Genomic DNA, 16,490 nt, shown 5'->3' with positions numbered 1-16,490 from the left:
ACCAAACGACAAACCTCCTCCACTTGAAAAAGTAACTCTTTTTAGTGGAATCCTTCCTAGAGGCAAGCAAGACATGGGAGACACCCTCAGACAGACCCAACGCAGCGAAGTCTACGCCCTCAACATCCAGGCCGTGAGAGCCAGAGACTGAAGGTTGGGGTGCAGCAACGCTCCGTCGTTCTGCGAAATGAGAGTCGGAAAACACTCCAATCTCCACGGTTCTTCGGAGGACAACTCCAGAAGAAGAGGGAACCAGATCTGACGGGGCCAAAAGGGCGCGATCAGAATCATGGTGCCGCGGTCTTGCTTGAGCTTCAGTAAGGTCTTCCCCACCAAAGGTATGGGAGGATAAGCATACAGGAGGCCGGTCCCCCAATGAAGGAGAAAGGCATCCGACGCTAGCCTGCCATGTGTCTGAAGTCTGGAACAGAACAGAGGCAGCTTGTGGTTGGTCTGAGAGGCGAAAAGGTCCACCGAGGGGGTGCCCCACTCTCGGAAGATCTTGCGTACCACTCTGGAATGGAGCGACCACTCGTGCGGTTGCATGACTCTGCTCAGTCTGTCGGCCAGACTGTTGTTTACGCCTGCCAGGTATGTGGCTTGGAGGAGCATGCCGAACTGGCAAGCCCAACGCCACATCCCGACGGCTTCCTGACACAGGGGGCGAGATCCGGTGCCCCCCTGCTTGTTGATGTAATACATTGCAACCTGATTGTCTGTCCGAATTTGGATAATTTGACAGGACAGCCAATCTCTGAAAGCCTTCAGTGCGTTCCAGATCGCTCGGAGCTCCAGGAGGTTGATCTGAAGATCCTTTTCCTGGAGGGACCACAGTCCCTGGGTGTGAAGCCCATCGACATGAGCTCCCCACCCCAGGCGAGATGCATCCGTCGTCAGCACTTTCGTGGGCTGTGGAATTTGGAATGGACGTCCCAGGGTCAAATTGGTCCGAACGGTCCACCAATGCAGTGAAGTGCGGCAACTGGTGGAGAGTCGGATGACATCTTCTAGATTCCCGGTGGCTTGAAACCACTGGGAAGCTAGGGTCCATTGAGCAGATCTCATGTGAAGACGAGCCATGGGAGTCACATGAACTGTGGAGGCCATATGACCCAGAAGTCTCAACAGCTGCCGAGCTGTGATCTGCTGAGACGCTCTGGTCTGGGAAGCCAGGGACAGGAGGTTGTTGGCCCTCGCTTCGGGAAGGAAGGCCTGAGCCGTCTGAGTATTCAGCAGAGACTGGGCTGGCTGGAGATGGGACTTTGGGTAATTTATCACAAACCCCAGCAGCTCCAGGAGGTGAATAGTGCACTGCATGGACCGGAGAGCTCCTGCCTCTGAGGTGTTCTTGACCAGCCAATCGTCGAGATATGGGAACACGTGCAGTCCCAGCTTGCGTAGATACGCCGCAATCACCACGAGGCACTTTGTAAACACCCGTGGGGCAGAGGCGAGCCCAAAGGGCAGCACACAATACTGAAAGTGCCGTGTGCCCAGGCAGAATCTGAGATACTGTCTGTGAGCTGGCAGTATCGGGATATGAGTGTATGCGTCCTTTAAATCCAGGGAACATAGCCAATCGTTTTTCTGAATCATTGGCAGAAGGGTGCCCAAGGAAAGCATCCTGAACTTTTCTTTGACCAGGAATTTGTTCCGGCCTCTCAGGTCTAGGATGGGACGCATCCCCCCTGTTTTCTTTTCCACAAGGAAGTACCTGGAATAGAATCCCTGCCCTTCCTGCCCGGGTGGTACGGGCTCGACCGCATTGGCGCTGAGAAGGGCGGAGAGTTCCTCTGCAAGTACCTGCTTGTGGTGGGAGCTGAAGGATTGAGCTCCCGGAGGACAATTTGGTGGCAGGGAGGCCAAATTCAGGGCATATCCGCACCGCACTATTTGGAGAACCCACTGGTCGGAGGTTATGAGAGGCCACCTTTGGTGAAAAAATTTTAACCTCCCTCCGACCGGCAGATCGTCCGGTACGGACACTTTGAGGGCGGTTATGTTCCCATGGATCCAGTCAAAAGCCCGTCCCCGGCTTTTGCTGTGGAGGCACAGGGGGCTGCTTAGGCGCATGCTGTTGACGAGAACGAGCGCGCTGGGGCTGTCCCTGTGCCTGACGAGGCCTTCGGGCCGGCTGGGTGTACCTACGCTTGGTAAAGGCATAGGGCGCAGCCTGCCGAGCCCGGGAAAAACGTTCACCTGCTGAGGTGGATGCTGAAGGCGCCCGGTGGGAGAGCTTGTCAAGGGCGGTTTCCCGCTGATGCAGTTGGTCCACCAGCTGCTCGACCTTCTCGCCAAAAATGTTATACCCCCGGCAAGGGACGTCGGCCAGTCTCTGCTGGGTGCGGGTGTCCAGGTCAGAGGCACGCAGCCATGAGAGCCTGCGCATCACTATACCTTGGGCCGCAGCAAGAGATGCCACGTCACAGGTGTCATATATACCCCTGGACAGGAACTTTCTGCACGCCTTCAGCTGCCTGACCACCTCCTGAAAAGGCCTGGACTGCTCCGGCGGGAGCTTGTCAACCAGGTCCGCCAGTTGCTTCACATTGTTCCGCACGTGGATGCTCGTGTAGAGCTGGTAAGACTGGATGCGGGTCACGAGCATGGAAGATTGGTAGACCTTCCTCCCAAACGAGTCCAGAGTGCGAGACTCCCGCCCCGGGGGCGCCGAGGCGGTATCCCTCGAACTCCGTGCTCTCTTGAGAGCAGAATCCACGACTGCCGAGTCATGAGGCAATTGGGGCCGCATTAACTCTGGGTCCGAGTGGATTCTGTACTGGGACTCTGCTTCCTTGGGGATGGTGGGATTAGATAATGGTCGCATCCAGTTCCGAAGCAGTGTCTCTTTGAGGACATTGTGCAACGGCACCGTGGAGGACTCTCTGGGTGGTGATGGATAGTCGAGGACCTCGAGCATCTCAGCCCTCAGCTCATCCACAGAGACCACGGGAAAGAGAATGCAAATAGACATATCCCTGACGAAGGAGGCAAAGGAGAGGCTCTCAGGAGGCAAGAGCTTTCTCTCTGGTGAAGGCGTGGGGTCGGAGGGAAGGCCCTCAGACTCCTCCGAGGAGAAATATCTGGGGTCCTCCTCCTCCCCCCACGAGGCCTCTTCCTCGGTATCGGACATAAGCTCATGCAGCTGAGTCCTCAACCGGGCCCGGCTCGACGTCGAGGCACCGAGGCCTCAGTGTCGTCGAGCAGTGGACTCCCGCGCCGGCGGGGACGAAGCTCCCTCCATCGACGTCGACGGGGACTCCACCTGCGTGGCGGTCGAGACCGGCGCCGCAAGCGGCGTCGGTGTCGAAGGCCTCGACACCGGGCTAGAGCTCGCCGGCGCCACAGTCAACGGCGCCGAGGGCGCAAGCACCCCCGGCACCGGCACAGCCTGGCGCATCAGCCCTTCCAGGATCCCCGGAAGGATGGCTCGGAGGCACTCGTCCAGGCCCGCTGCCGGGAAAGACGGGGGGGCCGGTAGAGGCATCGGTGCCGGAAGTTGCTCGGGTCCAGGAGACTGCACCGAAGTGCTGGGACCCTGACGCTTCGGTACCTCCACTATCGAGGGGGACCTTTCCTCTCGACGCTTACTCGGCGTCGACTCCTCTCCGGCGCCGAGGGACGGGTGCATCGATGGCGACCGATGACGGTGCTTCTTTGGTTTTTTGCGGTGCCCGTCATCGGCGCCAGGTGGAGTGGAGGAGGAGGAGGTCGATCCCCCTCGGTCTCGAGGGGCTGGGTCAGACAGGGTTCGGTCCCGAGGGCCATGAGCAGAGGGAGTGACCGGGGCCGATTGCCCACGCGGCCTCTCACCCCTACCGTCACCGGAGGACCGGCGGGCCCTGTACTCCTGGGGACGATGCCATCGGTGCCGATTTCGCGGACATCGATACCGGTATCGAAGAACCGGCCGTCGATACCGATGCCGTCGAGGTCGACGTCGAGGGGCCGGCACAAGTTCCAAAAAGACGGTCCCAAAGAACTTGCCTCGCAACTTGAGTCCGTTTCCGGAGACCAAGACACAAAGTACACGACTTGGTATCGTGCTCCGGCCCGAGGCACTGGAGGCACCAAGCGTGGGTGTCGGTCTGCGAGATAGGCCGGCCGCACCGACCACACTTCTTAAATCCACTCGGGACCTTCGAGGACATCGACGGAAAAATCGCGTCGGCGAAATCAAAGTCGTCGATGGTGGCGGTAAAATCACACCTTGAAAAACAACTGAACCGCGCGGCCACAAGACCGCAACGCGACGCCCCCGCTAGAAACAAGGGAAAAAACAGCTCGTTCTTTTTTTTTTTTTTAACAAAAGAGAAAAGCTTTTGGGGAACACGCAACGAAGGAACTGAAAAATAACGAAGGTTCGCGAACAACGCGACGGTTTTCCGGGGCTGACTAATGGAGAGCGGTAAACACGACTCTCTCCAGGCGCGGAAAAGAAAAGACTGGCGGGAACGGTCACGCACGGGCGGGAAGAAGGCCGCGCATGCGCGGTGGGCGTGCCCTGCGTGCGGACCGCCCACGAAGCTTCTTCCGGTTGGTGGGGGCTGCCGCGGACGTCACCAGTTGTGAGAACAAGCAGCTTGCTTGTCCTCGGAGAATGTGGATATCTTTGGGCGGGGGGGGGGGGGGCGGAGAGCTAGGAAAGAAAAGGAAAGAAGTAGAGATGCTGGACATGAAGGGGGGGCTTTGAGCAGCCCTAGGGGCTGAAGGTTCACAAATCAGAGACCTTTGGGTGGGCCCTGCAATAGAGAGGCATGGAGGAAAGAATAGAAGAACATGAAAGAAGCAAAAAGGTTGAGGGGGGTGTGAGTGAGTAACAGGCAAGCACATGGATGGAAAGGGTTTGGGGAGAAAGTAAGAATGCACAGAGAAGCACTGCAGAGAAAAGTCAGAGCAGCCTGGAGAGAGGCGAGAAACCACCTAGCATTCTGGGCAGGAGAGAGAAGGCAAAAGGATTTTGCAGAAAAGAACAAAGTGGGTGGGCATAGAGTAGGACTAGACTGGAGAACACAGAGTGGAGGGAGTCTGACTTGGATGGGTCATGAAGACAGAAGGAATGGAGAAAGGTTGAGCTTGGCAGGTGAGATAATACAGGATGGCTTATTATCTACTTCTCCAGTGTACTCCTAAGGACATTCTGCACAAAACTATTTTCCAGATACACACGCAAGATTCTAAATATTTTTGTGCAGAATTTTCCTAGGAACAGGTGATTTATATATTGTGTTACTTTAACAAATACAAAGCATGCAGAACTTTGCAAAAATGTAAAATACTGTGCACAGAATTCTATTTATATGCAGAATTTTCCCTGGAATAACTGACCAGGCAACCATATCAAAGGAAACAAATATTTACTATTACTACGTTCTTACCTAAGTAAATACTCTGCATAAACAGCTGGTTCTGGTAAAATCTGTTCTAATGCAGTTTCACCCTCTTCTCCTTTTGATTTTAGGTACTCACAAAGAGATTTCCAATACAGAACATTTTCAGGAGTCAGATTTTCAACTGGAATCAGTTTGCTTAAAAAAAAAAAAAAAAGAAAAGAAAGAAAACTAAACATATCAGTGAATCAAAAGAGCACTATATCACTATGAAATTTGCTAGCAAAATGTCCATACACAATGTGGCCCCTGGCTGAAGATACTGTGACCATCCAAGTCCATGCATAGCAGGAATAACCATAATACAGATAACATTGTGACAAAAAAAAAAAAAAAACCACACAACAAAACACAGTTCCATCATGAATTAAACGAATAACACCTGCAATACAGGCAGGAGAACATAGAGGCTGGCCAAAAAGTGAAACACCATAGGAGATGATGCTTAATCACATTTTATGGTGGCTGTCTTCAGGTCTCTGTCTGACAAGTGTGGGAATGCTTTCTCATGTTTTACAAGTGTTTTTGCACCACATCTTACACGCCTCTCTTGACAGTTTGATTGTGACCATGTATGCTAACCCCTCCACCAATTCGATCCATCCTCTCACTGTGATATAATTTGTACCCTGGTAAGACGGTGTCTCATTGGTTATCTTCTTTCCATCAAGGTCTCAGAGATGCCTATTATATGTATCTTTTCATTTAGTGCAATATATTCAAACTCCCACCTTATTTCTTAGGCTTCTGGCATCTGCATACATACATTTCAAAAAATGTTTGTTTTTCCTATTTACAACTTGCTCAGCAGTTGACATCTTTCCATAATATGCTCCCCCTTTCCCAGAATGTTGCCCAGTTCCTAACAAAATCAAAAACCCTCCTCCCTGCACCCTCACCTCATCCATGCATTGAGACTCCAGAGCTCTGCCTGTCTCTTGGGTCCTGCACACAAAATGGGGAGCACTTCTGATAATGCTACCCTGGAGGTACTGGATTTCAACTCTCTACCTAAGATCCTAAATTTGGTTTCCAGAAACACCCTCCCACATTTTCCTATGTTGCTAGTACCCACATGTAGCAAGAGATCAGGCTTCTCCCTGGCACTGTCTAAAAACATACTAGATGAAGCATGAGGTCAGCCACCTTCACATCAGCCAGGCAACTGACCAAGTGATCCTCACATCCACCAGTCACCCACCTATCTACATGCCTAATGGTCCAGTCTCCAAATACAATGGCCGTCCTAATCCTTCCCTCCCGGGCAGAAGCCCCTGGAGATACATCCTTGGTGCAACAGGATATTGCATCACCTGCAGGGCAGATCCTGGCTTCAGGATCACTTCCTGCCTCTCCATAGTGATGCTCTCCCTTCAGAAGACCTTTCTCCTCCATGGCAGCCAGAGGTTGTCAGACTAGAAGTGTGACTTCTCCACTATGTCTTGTAGGCCTCCTCTATATACCTCTCTGTGTCTCAACTCCTCCAAGTTTGCTATTCTAGCCTCCAGAGATTGGACTTGTTCCTTGAGTGCTACTTCCTCTTTGCACAGAGTACATACATACAACTTCTCACCAACTGGGAGATAATCAAACATGTGATACTCAGTGCAAAAGACTGGGTAGCCCCCATTTCACTGCTGGATTGCATCTTATTGGTGATTTCTTAATTAGCTTGCTAATGGAGTGGGAATATGTAAACTAAAGCCCCCCTAAGATTGCTAGTTATATGATAGGTTATGCTAATATAGTTTTTATTATTATTTTTAATGTTATAAGTTCCCCTATATGGATCTAAGTAGACTAGATTTCTAAGAGCTAATTACTAGCTAATAGAAAGATACCCTAATTAGGGGGTCTGTGCAGCATTGCCAACACAGTCCACTGAAAGTGAATGGGCTTTGCCAGCACTAGCGCACAGCCAGCCATGCTAGCAGCTTAGTAAACCCCAGCGTAAATTTGTAGCCTCCTAACTGGCTCAAGGGCCTATAAAAATCAGAGACTGGGCTGGGGATGAGCAGGAGGAAATTAAAAAGTATTTCCCCAAGTTTAAGAACAATTTCCCAGCAAATTCTTACCAGTGAAGATCTCTCCCTCTCTGGAAGTCCTCTCACAGCACTCGAAGTTTTGAGCATGTCAAGTTATGGGCATTATTGCCTTCATCAACCTAACTATAGTCAAGTCAGCCTTCCTTTTCATACAGGTAAAAGTATGCATATTGTTATTTCCAGTGATTTCTTTCATTCAGGAAAAAAGGAGGGAAATTTTCAGATAATTTACATATGTAAATACCATACTTTTCAAAAATTGTTTTCCCCCATGGATAGTAAAATGTGCATAACATATGGAAAAGATCTAAACTTATAGAAATGTGAAACAAAATTGCTACAGAAAGAAAACAGGGGCAGTGGGCAAAAGCATGCAGAGTGACCAAACACCTTCAGTAACCCTCACTGTAACTTCTTTTATTGGATTGATAACACGGAATGATGCTACTATTTGGGTTTCTGCCAGGTACTTGTGTCCACGATTGGCCACTGCTGGAAACAGGATAGTGGACTACATGGACCATTGGTCTGACCCGATATGGCTATTCTTATCTTCTTAAGTCATTTAACACAGCCACAAAATAAAAGGAAAACCTCTGCAATAGCACACATAGCAACACAAACAGCAAAGGAGATCCAAGGAAGGGGAGGGGAGACAATTCCACATTCATCAGATGAGTTTTTCTGCTGAAGTGAACCTTTTAAGTTTTGTTTTGAAGAATCTGGTGACTTCTGATGAAGGCAATGCCAAAATTCGGCTGAGCTGGGTCCCTCTTCAATAAAATTTTGCTTTGGTGAACTCCTACATGTTCTTCCTTCCTTGGATCACCTTTGCTGTTTGTGTTGCAAGTCACTTAACACTTTATTGCCCCAGGTAAATAAACTTAGATTAAGAGTCCATTAGAAGAGCCAGCAATTATGCAGGTACCGGTGATATTCAGTTCCAGCGTCTGCTTAGCTAACTGGGCAAGTAGGACCACATAAATAGCTGCCTTGTTGGGTACAGCATTGAAGAATGGTCGTATAATTTCTAGTCAATGCCGATGAACTGGATATTCAGTGCCTGTGTCCTATGGTGGCCCAGCACTGAATATATGGGCTTATTTTAGCCAGCGGAAGTCAGCATTTAAAAAAACCTTTACAATCTTTGATTGACAAGTATCTTAAGGACTTCAATAGGGCAGGGGATAAGGCCTGTAGACCATATATAGATCCCACAGTGTAATCACTTTCTTCAAGTGCAGAGGAGTATTTCATCCCTTGATGAACCACATCACAATAGGATAGACCATGATTTAAACACCCTGGACGCAGTCCCCTTTAGCATGCAATAGCCACCACTTGGGCCTTCAACAAATTTAAAATTAGATCCTTTTCCTTGACCCCGTGGAAAGGCCAAGAACTCTGGGAACACACTTCCAAGGTAATACTGAAATGTGTCTGCACCACAGCTCAAACACAACCTCAAGAACCAAATGTACACCATGGAGGGAGATCTCCTATGGTACTTCAACATAGTAGCAACCACTGTGGCCAAATAGACGTTTCTGATCAGTCTCCTGGAGGACATAATCTGAAGAGAGTCTTCTCTCTTGAACCGCAGAATGGTCTCTTTGGTCAGTCTAGACCCACTACCATGACTAATGATATTTGATCCTCTATTCGACAAACAACTTGACTAATCAAAGTACAGAACAACAGACCAAGGCACTAGTAGAGGAACGATGGCTAAATTAACATTAATCCCACTGGAATCCTACTCTTTCCTGCAATTAAAGAACCTGAAAACACTGTAATTTTCAGACAATGCCATCAAGTCCATATAGTGAATATCTCATCTGTCCATAATGCTCTGGAACGCCTCATTGCTGAGCACCTCCCCCCCCCCACCCCAAGATCTAATGTACTACAAATGAGAAAATCCACCTGCACATTATCTATACCTGTCATGTGCACAACAAAGGTGAAGAAGAACTACCTGCAGGAAATGGCAGGCCCTGTTCCAACACAGGCATCAGGTGAAGGCAGGAGGGGTGCTCTTAACTCAACTTGCAGCTTCCTATCACCTCCAGGGTATCCCCAACACTGACTGCTCCCGACAACATATTTTACAGGCATCCTTGAAATCCCCTCCACCAGTACTTATCCAGCTTCTGCCACAGAGAGGAACCCCCCCTCCCCCCAATTTTTTTTTTTTTTTTGGAGACTCCAGATAAGGGGCATATGGGGAAGGGGTGGAAAGGACGTAAACTGGCCCTATCCCCAATAGCAGGGTTCTCATGGAGCCTGTGTCAGCCTCTCTAGTGAGCAAAAGTCTGCAGGTGAGGGCTCAAAGCAGACAGCTACCTGAAAAAAAAAAAAAAAAAGAAACACACATACACACCTGCTAAGCCACAAGAGAACAGTCCATAGACCTATACCCCTGGGCAAAGATGCAGCCCAAGGACTCTACTACCAGCTCACTGTTCGTGGGAGTCAGGCCTCCAAAAATTAAAACAAACGAACTAGATAGCTGTACCAGTCCAACTTGCACCATCTGCTGGAGATAGAGAAATACAGACTAGCTCCAGGCTACACCTATACTTATACCGGTGATGACACTAGAAACCTGTCAGTTTTTCCTCAATCTCCCATCTGCTGGTTGGAGGACATAACTCCTGGTTTGTATTGTTCTAGCTCTGGGGTTCTCAACACAGTCAGGATATCCACAATGAACATACATAAGATAAATTTGCATGCACTGCCTTCATTGTATAAAGATCTCTATCGTGCATATTCATTATGGATGTCCTAAAAACACAACTGGCTAGGTGTGTCCTGAGGACTGGGTTAAGAACCCCTGGTCTAGCTAGATGAAAAGGAAGGCAGCAACAAATATCAAAACATTTTCCAAAACATAAATATTAAATGCATGCTATTTGCTTTTGAAAATCGTGGCAAACCACAAGATTATTTTAAAACCAGGATTCTATTTTTAATATGGTACAGAATCATCTTTGCTGAGACTAGCAACACTTAGGATTAGAGCTGTAATTACAGACGTAAAATTTCTTTTTTTAAAGCAATGAACATTAGCTTTTCATTATATGAAAAATATTTACCTGTCATCAAGATTTTTGCAATTTTGTACCAGCTCATTAATAGGTGACAAGGCAAACATAACATTAAGTGCTGAGATGGCCACTTCAGAGCAGTTTTCAACATCCAAACGATGAAGTAATTCTAGAACATCCCCGTCACAGAAACGTAGCCAGGCTTGAAGCAGTTTCTTTTGCATTACCTCCTTCACAGCATCTGCTCAAACAGGAACACATTTACATTCTCATACATGAAAATATGTTAACTATTTAAAGCACCTGTAATAGAGGAGCTGTATGCCATCCTAGACAGGAGATCAATTCCTTGCATGCAATCTAAGTATTATTGAGTGATGGAGTTGGCACAATGGACACCTCTTCACATTTACAGTGAAAAGTTAAAAAATATCTGTTTATGAGAGACCATGATTGATGGTCTACTGCTGGTGATATAATGGGGGGGGGGGGACTGTTTTCATTATTCTTGAGGGGCTTGTGAATTTTTATGGACACACATTTCTTGTAAGGGGGAGGGATTCAGGAGAGTTCAGTTTATACATTTTTCAGCAGGAATGGAAAGTTTGAGTATATGGTGGGGGAAGGGTTGGATGTGTAGTGCTTTTGTCATGCTTACTTTCTTTGTGCACCCATACCATTTTGCTGTCTCACTATATTTAACTGTAATTAAGTGTGTTCAAATGTCTGCCCAGTGTGGAAAGGTTCATAGCCTTGCCAAAGATCCCTCGTCCTGATGATTGCCTTAAAGATGACTACATGGAATATTTGCGGAGTTAATACTCTGATTAAGAGAAAAAAAGAACCAAAGGGAGAGGAACAGAATGCAAAGATGTAGGAATGAAGGGAAGTAAAGAAAAATGAGATATACTTGGCACACCAGGCTAGGGGCAGGGGATACTACACAGTAAATGCTTGTACTTCATGCTAGTAACTTAATTTAACAAGTTTTTGGTCAAATTCTTGAGGACTGGTGCCTCAACTATTATGAAAAATAAGCAGGAAAAATCTTACCTGATCTATCATTTAGTCCTTGCTGCAAAAGTTGAACTCTCTGCGCAATAGACAAAGCTCGCATATGAATCTTTTCTGACAGAACCTTTAAAATAAAAGTTGGTTTTTTTTTTATTTTAAATTATATTTTGAGATACTATAGTCAACTTTCTCAAGGCCCTAAAATGGCATAGTCCTCAGCATACTGCAAAGTATTTCCTGCTGTATCAACCATACTTAGATGTTCTACTCAATGTGGAAACTCAAACGCGTAAAACAATTCTTCCCGAGGGAAACCTTTCACAACCTGATACAATCAATGGTACTAAGCCATCTAGACTATTGCAATGGAATCTATGCGGGATGCAAAGAACAAACCTTAAAGAAACTTCAGACCGCGCAAAATATGGCAGCAAGACTCATCTTCGGAAAAACACGATTTGAAAGCGCAAAACCCGTCCGCGAAAAACTTCACTGGCTTCTAATCAAAGAACACATTGCCTTCAAAATCTGTACTATGGTTCACAAAATTTATCTATGGTGAAGCACTGGAATATATGACAGACCTGATCTACCAACCACAAATACATCCGAATCAACGTACCTAAATCTACGCTACCCACGATGCAAAGGACTCAAATATAAATCAATCTACGCATCCAGTTTTTCGTACATCAGCGCACAACTGTGGAATGCACTGTCAAAAGCCTTGAAAACCACGTACGACCACCTACACTTCAGAAAAACACTAAAAACTCACCTGATTAAAAAGGCATACCCTACCGATCCAACATAAATGGCTGATCCCTGCGACACAACATCACAAAAGATCATAATGGACATTACACAACTCTTCCACTGAACGAGTCTTTTATGTGGTCCTACCACATGAACCTATCCTAACACATCACCTTGTATTTGTTTACCCCGGAGCCTGTAACACCTCTCTGGCGCTACGTAAGCCACATTGAGCCTGCAAATAGATGGGAAAATGTGGGATACAAATGTAACAAATAAATAAATAGTTTCAGACTACACAGCAATGAAATAGTTTTTTACATTTTTTTCACAGATTTAAGGAATGACCTCTATTTTGACAAATTCTATTTGGAAAATAGTGTTTTAAACTAAGGCACTCTTTTACTAACGTGTGGTAAGGTTTTGCACTTACTATGTATTAGTTGCAAAAACTAACGCACAATAACTGCAAAGCCTGTACAGCATATCCAGCATCTGCCCTGTATTACATGCAGTGACAGAGCAGGGGCCCACGCTATCTGGCACTACAGGTATTGTAACATTATACAAGCACACATGCATAAATAAAGAAAATATTCACAAAAGTGCCATGGTAGTGCTCTCCACATCTGATTACCTATTTTAACTCCCACAATCCCCCCCCTCCAATTGCACCCTCCCTCCAACTGGCTACCACCGATATGCCCCTCTTCCTGAACCACACTGTGCCCATAATTTGCAAGGAAACTTTCCCCCACTCCACTCTACTCCATCCCCCAGGACTTACCCAGAAGTGGTCCCTTGTACTCTAATGGAACAAAATGGGAGCAGTGTCCCTGCACTCCCGCCCAGCTCTGAAATTCAAAGTGGCTATCATGACTCTTAGCAGTAGTCTCGTGGTACTAATGCTAGGGAGCATCCTACCGAAAGACTACTGCTAAGGGTCATGGCAGCCATTTTGAGTCATGAGTTGGATAGGGCAGGAATAGAGGGGGACCTCTCCCATCCCAACCCACTACACCATGGACTATGTCCAGATAAGCTGTAGGGATGGAGGATTGCCTTGCAACTTGTGGGTGGGGCAAGTGAAGAGATGTAATGTTGGGGGGTTTGGTGATGCCATCAAGGAGATCATGGAAGCAGACTGAAGGTGTGGGCCATGAACCTTTGGCAACTGGGCTGTTGTAGCGCTACCAGATTGCTGGTAGCACAGCTGTATTTATCGTATCCTCTTGAGGTGGTAAGTCCAGCCATGAGATCGTCAGTCGTGACCGCTAGCATGCAGTATTGTCCTGCATGATGTCACAGCCAGCCACAACTACAACCCACTCAAGTCACACCCAGATCCCACCCCCTACCCATGTTAAGTAGCTAGCACATATTTTGTCCTATGCTGCTGGTTTTAATGTCCAGTAGACATTAGCTCAAGTCCACGCTAATATGTAAAAATCTATGCTAGCTGCTTAACACACTTTGGTAAAGGTGCCTCAAGTTTCACAGTGATAGCCATTTCAGTTTGGAAAGAGTAATAAGCACAACTAGATTCAAATTAAGCCATTAAACTTTTATGCATGAGACTATTTCAAATCAGAAAGCTTTATCAGTCTTGCCCAATTTATAGGTCTGTAAAAATTTCAAGAAAAAAATGTATTTTTAAAACAAATCATTTTTATAATCGTGACTATTATTGATCACATCCAATACATAAGAAATTGCAGTTTGATCATCAACTACACAGAATGGGGCTTGATCTAAATCTTACAGTCTAAGCAGCTAAGATTCAGATTTTTTTTTTGTCATTTTATTTTTGGTCTGGCAGTTTCCATCTTCTCCTTTGCATTTCCAGCTTCGTTGAAAATGGCCCCCATTTGGGCAATGGCACCTTGTATCTTCATTCACAAATACCTTAGACAAGCCAATGCTATGACTATTACTGATCAGGAAGCATAGATCACACTCCCTTTGAAATGTGATACAAATACACTGCAGCTATAGCTAGACAGCATTAGTAACAAACACTACAGTCTACAAACACAACCTTCACAGGATCTTGCAGTCAATGCAAGAAATGAAAATCAAGCCTGAAAACAGAACATGGACCTTCTAAACAGTAGCATACAAAAACTGCTAATGATCCATCAAGTCAGCCCAGAATTTGAAGATCTTATTCACCTGATATGCTAGTTTTCTGACAACATCCTTTATATCCATAGTGCGGCCTACAATTTGAGGCAGTGTCTTGGCAGATGGAGCAATACAGGACAAAACAGCACGCCTCACTTCCGGATTGGAGTCATTTTCAAGTAAAAGTAAGTAAGCTAAAAGACAAATAATTTCTCTTAGCATATAGCATCATAACTGAAAACCATAATGAGGGTAAAAGTACTATCACTGTTTATTATGATCTAAAAGAAAATCTACCATAATATAGTATTTGGGAAAAATGGGAAACATTTGCCTAGAGTTCAGACACATTTTTAAGTAACAAAGTTCCAATGACGGAACTTTTTTGTTGCAAATTCTAAACATGGACAAAATGAACCTTAATTTTAATGTTTCTAAAAGGAGAACATATGTTCAGCAAATTACATTTGATGTTTTATATAAATTATTTGCCAAGGTTTTATAGAGTCACAATAAATACACATGTCTAAATCTTACCATTAGTTACAGGGCAGTTCTCGTCCTGAGGGTCCTGAAGTCTAGCCAGAGCCAGTACTGACTGGATTCTCACATTTGGTACTTTGTCTTTTAGGCGAATCAGCATGGTATCATGGATTTTATCAAACAGATCATCATCAATTTGGGCATTTTCTGGCAAGCTTCCCAACAGTTTATTAATCAGTTGGCATACTCGAAACCTAACAGCCTGACTGTTTGCATTGTGTGACTAGGGGGGAAAAAAAAAAAAAAAAACGTAACATATGTTAACCTGTGCCTGTGATATTTTTCATACAGTATTTCTAACAATTCTGTAACAAAACATAGCGCATGACCCATTACAGTACATATCTAAGGGATCATGTAAATGAAAATTCCTATTACTAGTTTCTATAATGCCAGTAGATTTACAGCATTATACAAAAATGCAATCATTAATCCAAGCCTTTACAAACTTTTTTTTTAAACTCTAGGAGACAGCAGCTGAGCCTTCTTACCCCCTCCCATGAACCCATTCCCCCCCCCCCCCCCAAACACAAAAAAAAACAAAAAATGTTCAAGAGCTGAGGAAGAGTATCTTGTCAGATCTGCCACAGTTTTTTTAGGGCCTAACTTACTGTTTCCACAGGAAAAGAAAGCTTCTAATGTATCACTGAGGGAGAGAGACTTCTGGAACAGGCAGAAGATAGCAACCCCCTCCCTTTTTCTCACATGAACAGTCAGCAGCATGCTAGGGTCATGATTACCTCTTTGCTTCACTCGTCAAATGTGGCACAGGCTTCCCACCAGTCTTCCCCACCACCTTGTAAGCCCTGTTATCTCTTTCACCCCATCCTTCTCTCATTCTGCTTTTTAATCCCTCCTATCCCATCTTCTCTATTCCTTCCTCCTTCCATCCACCACACAGTGTCCCTTCTCAGTCCTTCCCTCTCTCCCTTCTGTCCGAGTTATCTCAACCCTTTCTACCAAGCTATTAGCAACCTCAACCTTCCTAATTCCCACTCCCAAGATCCCCCAGCAGAAATAGTACATATATATCCTGCCCACCATTTTGTTGCCCAGTATTGCTATTGCCACTACTGCTGAATCAGGTGGATCCTCTTCATCTGCACAGGTTGCTTAAGCCCTCATTTTGAGCCATATAGAAGGCAGGTCTATAACTGGGCACCTCTGTTTAGGCATCCCAATGCTACACAGTAAAAGTCTGTTCTATAATGGCATCTGGGCTCCCGGATCCATCCATTATAAAATACTAGCGTTGCCTAGCATCAGTGCTTCCAACATGTGTGTGCGTACAGTTACACCAGCCATAGACACTAAATGCAGCAAGGGCCCATGTACCTTAGTGTATTCTTTAAGTTGTATGCATAAGTGGCAAACTGTTCATGCTTCTTACATGCTTTGCTTATGTTAACACCTGCATTACAGTTGTGTGTTAAATCCCTTCCCTATACCCTTGCCCAGTGTGTGTGTGGTGGGGGGGGGGGGGGGGGGGGGGGGAGGAAGAGATATGACATAGTGCCTTTTGTGGTTACAAATCAAAGTGGTTTTACATATTAGATACAAAGTAA

General features: G+C 46.2%; 1 protein-coding gene across 1 annotated transcript in view; it reads right to left on the bottom strand.

The window, feature by feature from the left end:
• NCAPG (non-SMC condensin I complex subunit G) overlaps nt 1–16,490 on the bottom strand; it is a 260,290-nt gene that overhangs the window by 206,627 nt on the left and 37,173 nt on the right. The window contains 5 exon segments of the mRNA XM_030191225.1: nt 5,379–5,528; nt 10,537–10,729; nt 11,542–11,626; nt 14,431–14,576; nt 14,920–15,148. Coding sequence (XP_030047085.1) covers nt 5,379–5,528; nt 10,537–10,729; nt 11,542–11,626; nt 14,431–14,576; nt 14,920–15,148 — 803 coding nt within the window.

The sequence above is a fragment of the Microcaecilia unicolor genome, chromosome 2 (genome assembly GCF_901765095.1).
Source record: "Microcaecilia unicolor chromosome 2, aMicUni1.1, whole genome shotgun sequence".
NCBI lineage: Eukaryota > Metazoa > Chordata > Amphibia > Gymnophiona > Siphonopidae > Microcaecilia > Microcaecilia unicolor.
The sequence above is the reverse complement of the archived record's forward strand: the minus strand, read 5'-3'. Positions and strand labels throughout refer to the sequence as shown.